This window comes from Folsomia candida, unplaced genomic scaffold, assembly GCF_002217175.1.
Source record: "Folsomia candida strain VU population unplaced genomic scaffold, ASM221717v1 Fcan01_Sc019, whole genome shotgun sequence".
Lineage (NCBI taxonomy): Eukaryota > Metazoa > Arthropoda > Collembola > Entomobryomorpha > Isotomidae > Folsomia > Folsomia candida.
In genome coordinates, this window is record NW_019091211.1 from 986,640 (window position 1) to 1,003,868 (window position 17,229).

General features: G+C 36.3%; 4 protein-coding genes across 4 annotated transcripts; 3 read left to right on the top strand and 1 right to left on the bottom strand.

Moving 5' to 3' along the window:
• Positions 1–294: 294 nt before the first annotated feature.
• Positions 295–2,818, top strand: LOC110857520. The gene is made up of 4 exons (XM_022106108.2): positions 295–749; positions 835–963; positions 1,068–1,676; positions 1,752–2,818. Exons 1-4 carry the CDS (start codon positions 543–545, stop codon positions 1,911–1,913), a joined length of 1,107 nt encoding a protein of 368 aa, XP_021961800.1. The 5' UTR covers positions 295–542; the 3' UTR covers positions 1,914–2,818.
• Positions 2,819–3,538: 720 nt separating this feature from the next.
• LOC110857737 (L-selectin) lies at positions 3,539–4,865 on the top strand. Its single transcript, XM_022106349.2, has 5 exons — positions 3,539–3,693; positions 3,780–3,958; positions 4,161–4,373; positions 4,437–4,502; positions 4,738–4,865. Exons 1-5 carry the CDS (start codon positions 3,615–3,617, stop codon positions 4,780–4,782), a joined length of 582 nt encoding a protein of 193 aa, XP_021962041.1. The 5' UTR covers positions 3,539–3,614; the 3' UTR covers positions 4,783–4,865.
• Positions 4,866–7,190: 2,325 nt separating this feature from the next.
• On the top strand, positions 7,191–8,691 carry LOC118438240. The gene is made up of 3 exons (XM_035858149.1): positions 7,191–7,263; positions 7,328–7,374; positions 7,519–8,691. The coding sequence occupies exons 1-3, from the start codon at positions 7,200–7,202 to the stop codon at positions 7,954–7,956; spliced, it is 549 nt and encodes a 182-aa protein (XP_035714042.1). The 5' UTR covers positions 7,191–7,199; the 3' UTR covers positions 7,957–8,691.
• Positions 8,692–11,030: 2,339 nt separating this feature from the next.
• LOC110857844 (DBH-like monooxygenase protein 1) lies at positions 11,031–11,435 on the bottom strand. Its single transcript, XM_035858223.1, has 2 exons — positions 11,108–11,435; positions 11,031–11,035 (listed from the first exon to the last, which is right to left on the bottom strand). Exons 1-2 carry the CDS (start codon positions 11,433–11,435, stop codon positions 11,031–11,033), a joined length of 333 nt encoding a protein of 110 aa, XP_035714116.1.
• Between the last annotated feature and the right edge of the window lie 5,794 nt (positions 11,436–17,229).

Genomic DNA, 17,229 nt, shown 5'->3' on the forward strand with positions numbered 1-17,229 from the left:
GTCTTGCAATTCTACAAAATTGTGTTTTTGCACTATTTTGGGAATTGCAGATTTCACCATAAACTTATTTCAACTATCGTAATGCACCACAGATATGTAAACCAATTCATATGCATAAACTTATTATTAAATAATATATTTACCAATTTAATCAGTTGCAATCAACATAGGTAGTAGACTACTTTATTTATGCAGTGTCAGTTTTCCACGATTTTTTAAGTTTCATAAATTAACAAGGCGTAACATTCATAGTTAAAATTTGTCAGATTCATTAATTACATAGATACATGCAAACTCGCATCAACAACATGCAAACAGTAAGGTTTAAAAAATAACTTGTCTCTTGGAGTGAAAGTTCAATCTCATCTCACTCCATCCAAAAGTATGAAAATTCCACCAAAATCACAACCGGCTTATTCACAGCCTTCACATACATTTAAATAATAATTTTTCGTACCATACCCAAACTTATTAAGCAATTGCAAAATTATAAGCAATTAATCATTTTCATTTAGCTGTACACTTCCGTAGAACTGAAGCCAATGGCCCCTAAGGAAATCCCTCGTGGTCCCTTGCTCACGACATTTAAAAATCTGGTAAACAAAATTATACGAGTATATCTATCCGTACAGCCTAAAGATACAGTTTCGAAAAAAAAAGAGTTCAAGTACATTACCGAACTAGTCTTCTTTATCCAATCACAAGATGTCAACATTGTCAACAGATGTTTAAAACACATGGAGCAAGTGGTAAGGTTTTGGACAAATGCAAAAATATCAAGTCACTTATTTGAATCATTATATTTTATTTTTCAATTTGTTAATACTTATGTAGATGAAGACAAATGACAAATATTGGGTCGCGTTCTGTTGGGCTTATTCGGTTATTATTAATCAAGGGTCAAAGAAAAGCACTCCTTTTTTAAAACAACTCTATAAATTCTGTGTCGAACATCAGGCCGAGGTTTGTTCGTCTATTTTGTGCATTGTTTAAAACAATTTGAACAGTTTTTGCAAATAAGAATTGCTAATTGTGCATTACAACAAATAATTTTATTTTATTTTTAGTCGCTGCTCGACCTCCACAAAATCATGGTTATGATGGACTGCACTAAAAGATTTGGTCCACTCGACCAAGAACAACTAATGATACCGGTAGATATAGGATCATCCCGAGAAGTGAGATATTGCACCATGGAACAAATTATCACTACAAGAGCCCAATTATTCTCGGCAGAAATCAAAACTTTGCACGACATTGCCCCAGCCGCGTTTGGAAATAAACCTGTTGATTACTACGAAAACATTCAGGATATAGACATTAGAAAAAAATTTGATTTCCGTGAGTTCCACAAACTAAAGAACAAGCTGAGGACATATATTCAGTCTGGTGGTAGTCTCATGATGGTGCCCAGCCTAATCAGAGAAATGGTGGATATTAGTCATGATAATGCTCTAAAAGCCAATTGGACGATTATCACAATTCTGAACCATCTTAATCAGGAGTACCGCACACAGCCTTACAGTGTTGTGGAAGCGTTATCCTTTCTCTGGGTATACGTCGGGATTTTGCTGAGAAGAAAAAAAGTGACAGGGGACAATTTAGTGCTCACGGCAGGCGAGAACAAGATGTTTGCCAATTTGTTCGAGGCAGCCGTGCGCACAGACATTGACAAGGTGAAGTATGATTTTGCTTGACTTATAATTTTATTAATTAATTTAATTTGTTTTGGTTAATCATAAATCTTGCAGAATATGAATCACATTCTAAACCTTTGGAGCGTGATATGCACATTGCACAACCCATCCTCCAGTAGTACCTCTGGAGAGCAAGGGCCATTCTATCGAACACATATCCTAATCAGGACTTGCTCCTCAAAAAGCTCATTTATGATCCAAATGTATTCTTCATAGAATTGTCAAGCAGAGAAATTCATGATCCAATGATAACCGACTCTGTTACCGATCCGTACGGTAAAACGAAATTGAAAATTCAAAAGAAACGAAAACGTGACCAAGAATCAGACAAGTCATGTCAACTGGTAACAAATTGTACTGCCATTCAGACCCCTACCAGTTCATCCATTTCTAAGAAAAAGAAAATTAAAACTGAGAAGCAATCCCAACATGATGACGCCGCAACAAATCCGCCAATTAAAGAAGAAAGACAAGAGAAATATTTCACCCCACCAGCAAATGAAGAAAATGACGCCACTATGCCAAACATTCCGACTTCGGATGATCCCTTGTTCATCACCGATCCCAATGTCGTGATAAGAATGAACCCCACCCTATTTCCCTCCTACGACACACTTGGTTGGTCTGCCAGAATGCTTCTTCCCTCCAAGAGGACGAAGAAACCCAGAACAAGTGAAGATGTTCCGCTCCCCGTTAATTCCCATGCTCCAATAATCCCACCAAATTGTTACGAAACAATTCTTCCTATTGATTTTACACCGGATGAGTACACCGAACAGATGCTTGCTGATAATTATTATGCTCAAGGGGTCAAACTTGTAGATGGGAGTCATCGCGTCGTTTTCTATCATAAACTGAAGAGTGAATACTTGATGTGATATAATATTTATTTATTTACTTATTCATCTTAATTGTGCAAATTAATTCCGCTCAACCAATTTAGTCATAGTACCGTAATGAAGGTAGCCGAGAATCCGCTGCACAAATATTTAGTTAGATAAATATACTGTGATATATTTACATAGATATGTACATATTTTGATCATAAACGAATCCATAGACGAACCGTTGTAACTCGAAAGAATATACGCAACATACGTAAATAAATGTTTTTTAAATAATAGAATATTACCAGTAAAATGTGAACTTATCACGCTCTGATAAAAGTATGCGAATAATTTATATATTAAAGTACATAGGTGCACACGCTTTTTCTGCAATAATTTTGAGATTCAGTGTCAGTGTCATGGTCAATTTAAATGGCTAGTTGCTTGACATCTGGACAAGTTCATTTAAGTACGAGTATGTAACATGAGACAATATACAATATACACGCAAAACTAAAATATGTACATAGAAAGGCATATACCACATATGCAAATTGCACCAGCTTCACTGCAATATTGTTCCAATCAACTTTTCATAATCATCTTACAAACGTCTTCATCATCATTTCTCACCTTGTCATGCCCTCATCGTCACGTTCTTCATTTCATTCTAACCACAAATTTGCATAATCAATGCAAATTTTAGGTATTTATGACGCAAAAAAATATACCAAGTAAATATGTACTTCTTCCTTCCTCTACTCGTGCTGTATTTATCTATAAGGGATTAAATCTGGTCAGAACAAGTTCCATGTTTTGTCTTAATTCCGGAAGGATGCTGCTTGCTTATTATCACGTTATTCAGAAATTGCATGATTTATGTATCTATTATTTATCAGATTTGAAGATATAGTATCTTAATTTTGCCCTCTTGTTCCTGTTATGACGACTCGCTAAAGGGGTGACGAGGAACGTATGCATTTATCCCAGTCCAAGGGCACCAGCATCATCTCCGCAATAAAAGTGAGTTTCCTTCTCAACCTGATTCATTGCAGTTTCACGTCTGTCATCAAACGCATCATCATCAGAAATGAACAAGACGCTTTGTTCTCTATTTTTGGGGGCTGCCTTGTGCTCCCTGGTCTCTAGCCAGTCTACTTCTTGTCGAGGTGCGTAAAGATTTTCATACTTTCCACAATTTCAAAAATTTTGGTAAATATGGATAACAACAAAAATTATCCGTCATGTAATGTAGGAGCGAGGACCACTCAATTCCGAGACAACCGTGGTGTGTCACACAATTATTTGTTCTCTTGGGAAAATGGACCCACCTCAAATTTAAATCTGGACTGGGATGGTGCACAAAAAATTTGCAGAGAACATTGCATGGACCTCGTCAGCATAGAGACTGGAGGAGAAAATGATTTTATCAAGGTGAGATTAGAACTTATCATAAGAATATGCAAAAAATACATTTCCAAAATTATCCAAACGAAGAGTTCATAAAATTTTATGATGACCACTCGCATCAAAGATCGACCCTAGTTTACCAAAAGTGCATCCCCAAAAAATTATTTCTAAAATTTCCAAAAATGCAAATTAAAGTTAATATTTAATTCTACTTCTTAATCAACAGCAACGCATCGCATCTGGCGCAGTGAAGTACATTTGGACCAGTGGGCGACGAAACCCGGGCTTTGACCTCGTCAACAGTTGGTACTGGGCTGGTTCAGGAGCTCGAATTGGACCCACCAACAATCGTGCCAATGGCGACTGGTCCCACACCGGAGGAGCTAAAAAACCTCAGCCAGATAATAGAGAAAATACCCCCGGAGATTTCGGATATCGGGTAAGTTGCTGGACTTTTTTACAGTTTAAGGTTCCAAATTTATAATTATTTCTGTATATTCAGGGTTACGAGGAACACTGCCTGTCATTCCTTAACAATTTTTACCAAGACGGGATCCGCTGGCATGATGTAAGTAAATTAAGGCGGAATCAATTTACACTTTACACTTTACACATTACACTTTGGCAATTTTCAAGTAACACGTATCAATTTTTAAGTCGTAATTCTGAAATAGAATCTCGTCCATTTATCCTCATCGTTATTTTTTCCCAAGTTTTTCAATTCCAGATTGAAAAACTCCTACACTTGATGATTACACATAAATTAGTATGAGTATGATTTAATTCTAAATTACTATTCTTAGGTTGCCTGCTACCACACCAAGCCATTCGTTTGTGAGAGTCAGTAATATACATATTTAATGTACATATATTTGTTGTGACGTGCGCCATTAATTCTAAAATAAATTATTTGAAAATAAGTGAAAATAAATATGTCATAAATAGAAATATATGTAGTAAATCCGTAAAGATTTACTTGCAGCATCAATCAAGTTCATACTAGTCAACATTAATTAATTCCTAGATTGATTTGCACCAAAATTCATGAACACAGTATTTTTGTATGTACATGTACATATACATCCATATATATTTTTTAATTGTCAGCAAAACACGAAGAAAGTTAGTACTTTTATGCTTAATAATCTGCACGAGTGAAAATGATACATGTCAAAACGGAGGCAGTTTGAGACTGGACTATGTATGTATGTACATTGAATTACAGACAGGATTATAAGACAGAAAGAATTTATACAAAATCGATGTAAATGCATATATTGTTACATAAGTCATTTGTATGGTACAGTACCTATGGTAGGTACATACTACATACTTACAAAATGTGTATACGAATCAAGGTCAGAGTGCAATTTTCCTAGGCTTTTCAACTACTATTTAATCTCATCTATAGAAATTTCTTACGCCATAAAGGCATGCAGGGTCTTCGCAGCCGAGAAATAAATATGTAATGGCAGAGGGAAACCCAGACTAATTTGTCAGACTTTGTAACATGGTTCTACATTCTACACGTACCCACTTTTACCATTTTTTTCAAGCTACTTATCTATTTAAATTGTTATTTACTTTACTTTTGACATTTACGTGTGCGATGGATGTGACACGTTAAATTCAACGAAATCGTATGTTATGTCCAGCACATTACTGAAGGTTGAACCTCTTCGCACTTGAAACCTTCTTAAAGAGCCCGAATTGTTTTTAATTAAATTTTCCATCATCATTCGATACTACAGAACGTTACAAACATAGATACATATGAATAAAACGTATATAATCACATGTGCTTATGCAAATACCTTTACATATATTGGCATACGTACATATGAACATCCCTGAAATTCTCACACATTTTGGAACATGCACACATATACCATTTTGCAAGGTGAAAGTTCAACATGATAATTAAATTAGGAAATCCGAATTTACACGGTATTAAGTTTCATCCAATTTATCGTATATGTAGCGTATTTACTTACCGACTGCGTCTGACACATTTTTATTTAATCAGCAGATCAAAGCATCCTGATCAAATAGTTGAGAAAATAAATAGCCCTTAGTCCTCTCTCGGATCAAACCTTTCTCTCACTTGCCTCCGCAAATAAAGTGTCAGACGGAGTTGAGATCCCGTCTTTCAAGCATGTCAAGCTCTGCTCACCGTATTTGCCAACTGTTGCATGGCTGACATGAAACAGTCATCTCCTCATAAGTAAATACGTGCATAAAGGGATTTCATTTCGCTAAGTACTTGTCAGCATGATTACAAATCATACGAATCAAACCAACTCTGGTGAAAGTGGGGACAAAAGCAGTGGCTTTAATTTCTTCAAAGTAATCGGGACAACTTTATACGTTACGTGTATAATTATCAATGTTGGGATCGTGTCAGTGATTTGCAGAGTTTACAGGAAGCGGAAAGTAAGGTTAGTTACTCAGTTATTTGATTGAAAATACTGAAATAATTAACGAAGGCCTTGGTAGCATTGTAAATACATAAAATCCGTAAATTCTGTATAAATACTTACAAACTTTGACAAGTATTTCTGAGGAGAATTAGGGTACAAAATTTTGTAAACTTATTCAGATCAAGGCCGTCTTTTTACATAAATATGTTGCAAAAGTTAGTAAAATTATCTTACAAAAGTTACGAATTTTACAAGTTATCAATTACTATGTGAATTGTCTCAATAAATCTGACTACAAATTATGGTTGTGTATGTATGTAAATATGTTTTAGAGATATGGCAATCCTGATCGGAAATTTGTGCACTGTTGTCGTATACAGTGCGGTGCTCTCTATTTTGTCAATATTCGAATTTGACAAAAGGTTGAGATTGGAATATCTCTGTAATGCGATATACATTCAGAGAGGTAAATATATGAAAAAAGTCAGCGTTTGCGATAAAAATGAGTGCATGGGAAAATTGCGTATTAATTGCAGCGATGGCGTTAAATTTGCTCCCCTTAACAATTCTGTCCATAAGTTACGAGCGGATGAGAAAATTAAAGCCGAGCTTTCCCAAAGTGAAAATTGCCAAAATGTTGCTCGCCATTTGGAGTGTGGCCGTGTTCGCAGCTCTGCCTGCACTCTGGACCATGGAGTACGATTCGGAGAAAGCTGTCTGTGTCAAAGTTGGTGAAAGCCCAATTAGACGTCTTAATTAATTAATGGAAACCTATTTATAAATGTGTAGCCAAGCCATTTTCTCAACTTTGTTACGTATGTGTGCAGGTTGCAACCTTGCACAGGATGGTTTTCCAAGTTGTGAGAAGTATTATATTTCACTTCGTAGTGGGAGGCGTCCTAATTTTTGGTAAGATTTCGAAATATAGCAATTAAATTTGATGCCAAGTTATGCGTGATTTTATTTCATACAGAATTATACATTGTTCGCTCAAAATTCAAGTACTTGTACAAAGTTAAGGTCAGTACTAAATTTCATTTTATATGAAAATATATCATCCTGTATTTATCAGGAGAATTTTAAAAATATATGTACACCAATTACATAAAATTTACAAAATTACCAACCGTGACAAACCTTATAATCAATGCCAATTTGTTACAGGTCGTTCATACGGATAAAATCCGAAGGAAAGTTCAACGTGTCCGGTTCCTTTATTGTAATTCGATCATCTTTGTCAGCTACTGGATTCCCCTCGGAATTTTCAACATTTGTTACGAGCTGACCCGAAAACCTTCCACGCGTCTCCTTAAAGAATATCCCACCGCGATGTACATCGTGTCAATTCTGTTCTTCGTGTACGTCATGTGCCTTCCACTCATATTATTGTGGGCGAGTGATTTATTACGAGGCAGGAAGAAATCTGGCCACGCTGGGATTGAGATGAGGATGAGTAACTCGGATTTTAGTCGGCACAGCACGCAGGGAATTGTGACATGTCACATTCCGAACATTACAATAACAACGGAGCGTAATGAAATAATTCAACGTGATACTCAGGCTGTGATGATGCAACAGGTGCAAGTTGAGGTTTATGTGTAATTCGTGTTTTTTATTAAGACCCTGTCAAACACACATGTATGTATCTTGCCAATTTATTAAGAATGACATGTTTGGTACCTTTGTACATTTTCCGGTATGTGTAATAAGCCAATTCACATATGTAGATATTTACAACCTAACAAGATTCCTAAGCTTTTTCTCTGTGTGTTTCCTCCTAAGGAGAAACCACGGACAACAAAAAAGTTTATGCACTCTGGTGTTTCCTTGAGTACATTAAATGTGTATGATAAGTATTTAGCGTTACATAACGTTCTTTAGTAACCTAAGTATCTAGATAGATACTAGTAAAATCCATAAACATACTGAAAAGGTTGTTCAAGTGTAGAGAAAAAAGATTGTCAAGGAAGATCACCTTATAAATTTATTGTAAGTTTGCTTACAAAGATGCAGGGCATCCTTTTATATTTTTACAGTTTATAAACTATAAAATACTGTGTCAACTGTCTCAATGTATGTACACACAATTTACTTGAAGTCCTGTATCAGGTTAGCCAAGTTTATAATGAATGTTTAATTTCCACTAGCTGTACTTTGTCCAATCGAAATGTTGGAGTTGTTTTATATAAGTCAACGTGTATGTACATAATCCGATGAATTAATATATATGTATGTACGTACATACAGACATTTATGATACTTATGTAGATGGTTGCGAATTTGGTGCAAATAAGTACCTTATACTTTGACATTTATGAATTTGTAGTATTACATGTATTTATCAGCACAATAGTAAATATAGGCACATAATTGAATTTGAATGAAGTCTTTCATACATACTTAGCTTGAGAGATTACGGCTAACTTTCTCTCCGGGAGAGAAAGTGAAACTATGGGAATGTTGCGGTCTGTCGGGATAAGCTTACACGCTATGCTATGCCCTTTCTCACTTGGAAACACAATTACTCGGATATTTGATCAAATTCTCAAACTTCTGCCTGGAGCAAGCTTTTGGTTGAAAGGAATCCGAGAAGAGTATTTGTGGAAATTACATTGATACGCAATTTATTGTGGTAGAACTTTATAAATCTATGTAGAACAGTAGAATTTGGGCTGCTATTAATGACTATGTGTGGATAATGACATATTATGTACGTATTTATGTACCTATGTGCGTAATGTCAAATCCTTTCAATAACATTTTGAACAATCCTATTTGTGTGACAGATGAAAGAAAGTCAATTAATCCGTCAAATTCATAGCAGGCTTTCACGCGCAGATGTGTACATTTTCCCCACCCGTGATTGATAAATGTTTTTACATGTGTGAAACCATTTTGAAATGTCTGAAATCAAATGATTACTTTCTATCAATATAGGTAGGTACATATGGATTTTTAAAATGAGCAAATGTCAGTAAAATTGCTTTAACGTGAAATGATATTTGGATTAGATCAAGTAACGACTGGGGGCTATTTTTTCTAAGTAAATTACCTGCTCGGCTGCATTTTTAGACTGCAGATTCTGCAAAATCTGCAGTGCAGAATATATATGTTTAGTACTGAAGCAGTGTTTTTTTATTTTTTCAATGAGGTAAATTGAGACTTTTATTTGTCTAGTGATCAAAAATTATTTTTCTATAGCATGTGCATGAGGTGCGTATGTATTTATTTGCTACTGGAAAGTATCTATGTACTTATGTACATACATTTGTGGAATTGTAATTGCAACCTTTTTTCATTTGAGGAAAGTCTGATTAAGCTTCATTTTTATTGAGCAGATTTAAAAACATGATAATGTTGTGGCCTGTTTTTTTGAGTATTGGACGATCATAGAATATCATAATTATTTACATATACTTATTTCTAACGTATCCGATTAATGAAACTTAAAATGAATCCAATTCCTAACTTAATATCAAAGAGCTTAGGATGACTGCTGTAACTTGCAGGACAACAAAACCCTCAAACTTTCCTGCAGAACTATCACCATTTCCAGTTGTTGTTGGAATCGTGGGAGTGGTTACGTCTGTCGGTGTCGTAACTAGAGTTGAGGTCGGAACTGTTGGGTTGGTTGTGACCTGTTCAGGATTACAAACGTCTTCTGGAACATACTCGATCAAGCCTTCTGGATACCTCGTTTCAACGACTTGTCCATTGCATCCCGATATTTGCGGTCCATTCAACCGTTCCAAAGAATACGCATCTTGAAACTCCTTCGTCCAGTTAAACTTGTAGCTTACGAGGTCAAAAAAGTCTCCGGCCAGTTCGACCGGCGTGTCGATGTGGTATCGCGTACCCGTAGCCTCTTGCACTTTGTGATACGTCTCCACCCCAAAGTCAGCCAAGTGCTTGCTCACATCGTACGACGACATGCATGACATTCCAGCACTTGGCCAGTACCAGATCAGATTTTGACACATTTCTTCATACGTGGAATATCCCCCAATCACAGCTTCACCATTTTTCCAAGAGGAGCTGTAAGTGCATTCGACGGAGAGCTGGTCACCTGGCAGCAGGATCCTGGGCTGCAGGAGGATCTTGTTCTGTTGGAAATCAAAGTCGTAATGGTCATCGTAATCGAGCCATGGCAATTCCAAGTTTCCTCTAAAGTGACGAGTCCTCATTTTCCTTCCTGTCGATAATATTTACAAATAGAGGAATGAGATAATAATCAAACAAATTAAGCAAAATGTGTGCAAATTTAAATTTCAATAAATTTGTTGTCTGGGTACAATTAGCTGTAAAAAATCTACAAATTTTGTACGTACGAAGAGCGTCTTACAATTTTGCAAACATTTGTAAAAAATAATAGAGCGTAGTTACGCTAACCTTTACAAATCTTACGAAAGCATAGCGATCTCCATTTGTGATTGTTTGTGGAAGTTGAGAGATTTTTACAAAATTTTTGCTGGAAAACCATGGATTTTTTGTAAAATTACCCAGCAACTGACTGGGAATGTTTTTAGCTCTCACTAGCAAACTCAATCCTCTCAATTCTCAACCGCAATTGATAGAAATTTCAGAAATGAATGAAAATTAAATAAAACGTTTTCTGAATTTTTGAACTTTTTTAGGTTCGCAAATTTGCTAAATGATTTTCGATGCTAAATAAGGCGTTATCCTGAGTACACCCAATATAAAACTTATTACCAAATCAATACCCTCCAATTTAAAAAGTAACGGATTTGCTCACCAGATTTATGCGAGTGCTGCATTGAGGCAAACACCGTGATCCCTTCAGGTCTGATACCGGTCCTCGTGCACTCCGGACTGCAGTGACCGACCACCTTGAAATTATCCGTCATTGGGGGCACCGTCAACCCCACATCGACCATCTGCCCCAACGCAATTATTCCTGCATCAATGGGCCGAAGTTCGTCCGTGTAGTACATGGCCAGGCCAGATTCGAAACGAAGGCCCTCGATCAAGGCCGGATTATCGTAATGAATTTCCAACATGTAGTAATGCGGAATTGCGCCGTGCTCCCCGATCGGAAAACCCACATTGTCAGGAAATATCATCATCTGCAATCAAATAAAAATTCTAGCATTAAATCCTTGCCCATCTCTCAGAAATAATTATGCACGTACTTTGCCACCCTTGGCCCAAGTGTACATGACCGACTGACAAAGTGCGACCGGAAGGGTTTGTGTGCTGTGGCAATGATCGCCAATGACACCATTTTCATACGTGAACTCATCAAAGATTTCCTCCTCCGTCTGGTTACTTCCCGTGGGAACTTTGCAGTTGTAAATGACGAAGTGATGCGTGTGCTGGAAGGAGTCGAGGGACGGTAGGATTTATCGAACTGATGGAAAATTAAGGGAAGTCTGTTAATTAAAATTTACACATATTCACATATGAAAATTATTTAAGTCTCAACTTACTGCAACCACGTGATGCTTTCCACTGAGGATGGGTCCTTTGTGAAACGTGCACCAGTACGACGTGTCCAGCGCTGGCATTGTTGTTGTCACCGAAACTGTGAAGTTTGCCAAAGCGGTCACATCCATTTCCGGCGCTGCGGTGTGAATCAAGTTCGTGCTTTTAGTCCCTCGAGTAGTCGGTCCGTGATAAGTGATCGTGTCGGTGGATCCCAACGCCCAAATGATACGGTTCGTGTCATTCTAAAGTATGGAATTAGTTAATTTGATGTCAAAATTGGGCATAAATTGGTCACAGTCGTCCCTCACCCCGATTGGATAGTCTTCATCATCGCAGGTATTTAAGAGACGAGAGAATCTTAAAATCGTCTTATTCTCAGAAACCTCCTCGCTCGCGTATATCAATTCCCAATCTGATTTCGCATCTAAAACGGGAGCCATTTCACCAACGCCGTGATAGTCCTGAAGAAACTAAGATTTTCAGCATTTATCTTAATTAGATTAAACTAAAACTTTTACCCCAGAATAAACTGTGCCATCCTCCTTAACGCCCGCAATGAAAATGTCGGCATCCGTCATTGTTCCCGAAGGAGAAATGCCAAACCCCACAAAACCAAGGGACTCTGCTTCTAACTCAAATTCAATCGTGTCGCCGATTACTTCCCATCGTAAAATCAATTTCCCTTCCCCATCTAAAGTTTCTTGGTTGATGTAATCTCTCGGAATTGATAATGCCAATGAGGCCGGAATTGTTAGCAGAAGAAATATTACGTTTTTCTGCATCTTCAATATCGATTGACTTGTATTTACTTGAACGAGACAAGGTTAACTGTGTTCATGAATCCGAAAACGGTCCAATTTATGCTGTCCCAAAGTAGGCTTGTAAGCGGTGGATGGGTGCATACCTCCGATAAGTGAGTCAAAATCTCGTGAGGGATGTAAGTTCAATTGACAGGTTGAGGTATTTCTTTTTTTTGTCTGAGGTGGGGAATCACAAGGTGGTGTGCAAATTATTTTTTTGGCGATTGAGTCGCACATCATATTGTTATCAAAACATGCATTTTGACATCGTATCAACAAGTGCCATTTGACATTACAAATTATATGCTTGCTTGAATAAAGATTACAAATTTACGATCCGCATGATCTGTGACTCAGTTCCTACTCGAGAACAGGTGGAAGATTTTATGAATGAACTTGGATAAGATAAATACATACTTATTTACACGTAAATTAATTAACTAATTTCTATTAAAATGGTTGGTAAGTACCATGTGATAGTATGCATTTCCGTGGGTAGACGATTTAGTGTCACGCGAGTGTGTAGAAGGTGTAATAGGTACAATTAAGTTAATGATTAATTGGAAATATGATCATAACTTAATTAGCAGTAAAAAATGACGCCACTACGCCAAACACTCAGATTTCGGATGACCCCTTGTTCATCACTAATCCCAGTGATGAGAATGAATCCCACCCTTTTTCCCTCCGAAGATTATTAGAAAAAAGGAGTAAATTTGATTCATAACTCATCAATCATGAGTTTGAAAGAGAACCCAGGCCCAGCCACTAGAAGCAATCATAGCTCATGTGCTGTACGAAATTTTATGCAAAACCGGGACAAGAAACCTAAATACATAAATTAATATTAAATTGCACCTTTTCAGATTTGGCATTAAGATTTCCATCCAGTGCAGAATTAAACATGTACATACTTCTTCAAATATCCTCATCAAAAGTTTGATTTTAATTAAAAGGAGACATGTAAGTCAAAGGTATAAATCTCAGGTTGCATAAGTATGTACATATATACATATATACATACATATATATGTAGGTATGCCCGTATCGCGAATAAGATATGTACGTACATAGAATAACCGTCATTCTCGTTATCAATCTTATTCGAAGAATACGGATATTTCGTAAGTAGAGTGAAAATGTGCATATTCAGCAAAATAGGAAGATTGCTGTCCATTCATAACTCGCATGTTATAGGAATGTTATACATACTTAAATCTCATTCGAAATACGATAATTTTTTCCATCTACATATATCTTTAAAGTGTGAAGTGTATAAACTGGCAAAATTTATTAATTAACCACGCCATTTATTTTCATTCAAAAAGATGAAGATGAGTGGTTAATATTAAATATCTAACCAAATCCACTATTCTAGCTTTAACAAGCCGGAATGGAATGAATGAAAGGCTAAATAAATTAGTCGCGCTAAGACTTCAAGGCAACCACATCACTCCAACCAATGAAATTTGCAAGCTTCTATAAGAAATTACATAAATACGTATATTCATAAATGAATCCATGGATAAATGCAAACTTTGGTTGAGATGAGTTCGGTAGGAATGTCATAGAAAATTTTAGTACAAGAGATCGCGACTTCCACGGCCAGAGTCCACTATACAAAAGTACATGCTACAAGTGCATGTATTACATATTTATGTACATATTTGCATATATGCATATATTTATATATGTATCTTCATAATGCCTAAAACGAACTTCTTACTAATACTTGAAAGATGTCGAAGATGGTTCATTACAGATATCTACTAGACGAGTTTTATTCCCTAAATATCAATACCGCATCCGATCCAGATACAGTATCTGGATCGGATGCGGTTGGATATCCAACTCTAACGACTCCCAAATCATATCTAGCAATGCTTAAGACAAGTTATGTCATCATACTTATATTCTTCCATGGTACACAAATGTGCGTTATCTTGACACATAGTGGACATGATTCGTTCCGCCAGCATGGATGAGGTAGCTGAAAGTAAAAATGATCTCACTGGAAGATATTTTTAGACTGATGGTGATTTTTATTAAACAACTTGGTTTTAAGGTTTTGACAGTACATAGGAGACATTCATACATATGTAATAATATGTGGTCAGAAGTGACCATACAAACTACGCAGAGTTATGCTCAAACGAAGTGTCCCTTCTAATGAGGCATAAAAACAAAAGGACCCTTTTAATCCCTTGTCCTGGGAAAAAGGTTGGAAAATGCTCAGCCCTCATAAAAGTCGACAAACTTAAAAATTGATAAATATGGAAAACTTTGTTAACATGCATATTTTAACAGTAGCAAGTTAGTTTCGTGCATATTTTGGTGCTTAACTTCATTTCTCTTCTGGAGGACATGTCTTCAATTTATTAGTGACTCGGAAGTTCTGTGTGGTTTAACTCCCCTCAGGCGTCCAGCTAATTATAGATCGGTCAAAACCCAAGAAATATAATTAAGAAAGACGACAGTGCTTTAAATCTCAAGGCTTGAAACAGTTGCGGCGATATGTAAGTAAAGTTTGAAAGTAGTATATTTTGTTAAAAATGTCGTCCTTTCTCAATTTCATACAAGGTACTTACGATTAGTCACATTTCTGATGCCATAGCATGGCATACACTTTAACAGTTCTGTTAAATATTGATAAAAAAGGCTTCATATTTTAATCTGCACAGCACGGAGAAGACATTTAAATGCAATTTAAGTATTAGCTTAGTTAGCTAACTGAACAACAGGGTTTATTTATGTAAATATGTGCATAAAAATTAGCGTCAAGTTATAGATGACGTCATTCACCTTACCCGATTTATTTTTTGACGCAGTGCTAGGATTATGTATTTAGTCACTATGCAAAAACTTTAAGGTTTACACATTAGTTCATCCTTTATGTGGGATAAGTGTATCATAAAAAAGCTCTAATTTTTCTACTATTTGTAAATTCATAACAAAATATTTTGTCTGGTCAAGTTATGTCTGTATGCTTACATATGTATCGTGGGATAAAGACCCGTGTTGCTTGTTACCGTAGGAATATGGAAGTCGTAAATATGAAAGTATAAAATATTTCCAAGAGGAAAGGGTGCCAGTCGGGTATATTGGTTTCATTTTTCATTTCGCACTTACATATTTTATTATGACGATAAATAAGTCAGGTTCTAGAAACTACCTGAGTTTCAATCGCAAGGTTGAGATTTGGGTGTACTTTATCCTTCCGTATCTAAACTCATAATTTACTTATTTTCGCCTCTTTGGATGCAATTGTCTTTTCTGAGCATGACCACTAAACTTAATTGTCTCAACTTATTTCGTTTCTCCGAAATGACACTTTCAACATTTGAACCCGGCTTATCACCAGCCAATCAACGCTGATGACTCAACAGCCAAACAAGATAAAGATATAGTAGATAAAACAAGAGAACAGAATAGAGGCACGTATGCATCTATGTTTATTGAAGTCAAACAGCGTAACAAAATCAATAATAAGATAAAAAGTGCATATTTATTGTTTGGGTCTCATTCGGTCTAAAGTCTGTGTTTCATTCCTATCTGTAAGTTAGTTACCAATGGTAACTTACCACCGCATTAGCAACATACACATTTAACAAGCGTGAGGGTCAAAAAGTCCAAAAAGGACGTGAGCGGAGTGTTTATTGTATTTTACAATCATGACGCAAATATTAATCCTAAGTATAAACATACATATGTACATAGATCCAAAGTTCAAACCTGCATAAAATTTCTAGTAAGTACTATGTAGCATATCCAAGATCACTTTCCTTCCTAGAAATTTAATCATGTGTAAAGACTGGCGATAGGAAATGATTGACCACCAGATTGTCTGGCATATGCCGTCGTCGCTGGTCTGGGTGTCTTTAATCCTAAGTACATGGTTAAGAAATATGTAAGTAACCTAACTAACCACCCCATATATGAGCGATCTTGTAAGTATTTCTATTCCATGTAACCACCCCATGAAGAACATCATTAATTTCAGAATATACAATTCTTTGTCATTTCAACCTGACTACAAATTCAATCTCATCCTATCCCACGTGCTCATTTTACATAGCATATTGCATATTTTTACCCATGTACATAAAGTAAAGTGTCGCAGACGGAATCCGACTGGTCTCAATTTTCCCAGCGCAACATTATTCCCAACCCGTCTCGTCTCACCTCGAGTCTCAGAAAAATCTCATTCCTCCCAGTTGCACTGTACTAATCCTAAGCCAAGAATGATACCATAGCATAACCATAGCAAGCGATATACAGTACGCTAAGCTGTACAGATATTTGGAATGATTAGGTATATAAAAATATCAAACACATTGCAAGGACACGATTCATTTATTTAACTTTTGCTGCCTCAACCAACCACCACCACCATCATCAGATTAATCACTGTTGTAGTTATAACAAGCGGAAGCAACATCAATTTTTGCAAATCGTTGCATTATTGTTATTAGGAATTTAATGCGTAGTACAATACACAATACTTTCCATTGTTTTATCACTCTCTCAGGTGTTCTCGTTGATTCCTGCATGGCTGACTTAACAAATAAACCCTCCAAACGAATGTAAATAAGTAGCGTCAGACCGATTCAAGTTTCCTTTAAAGTTTCCG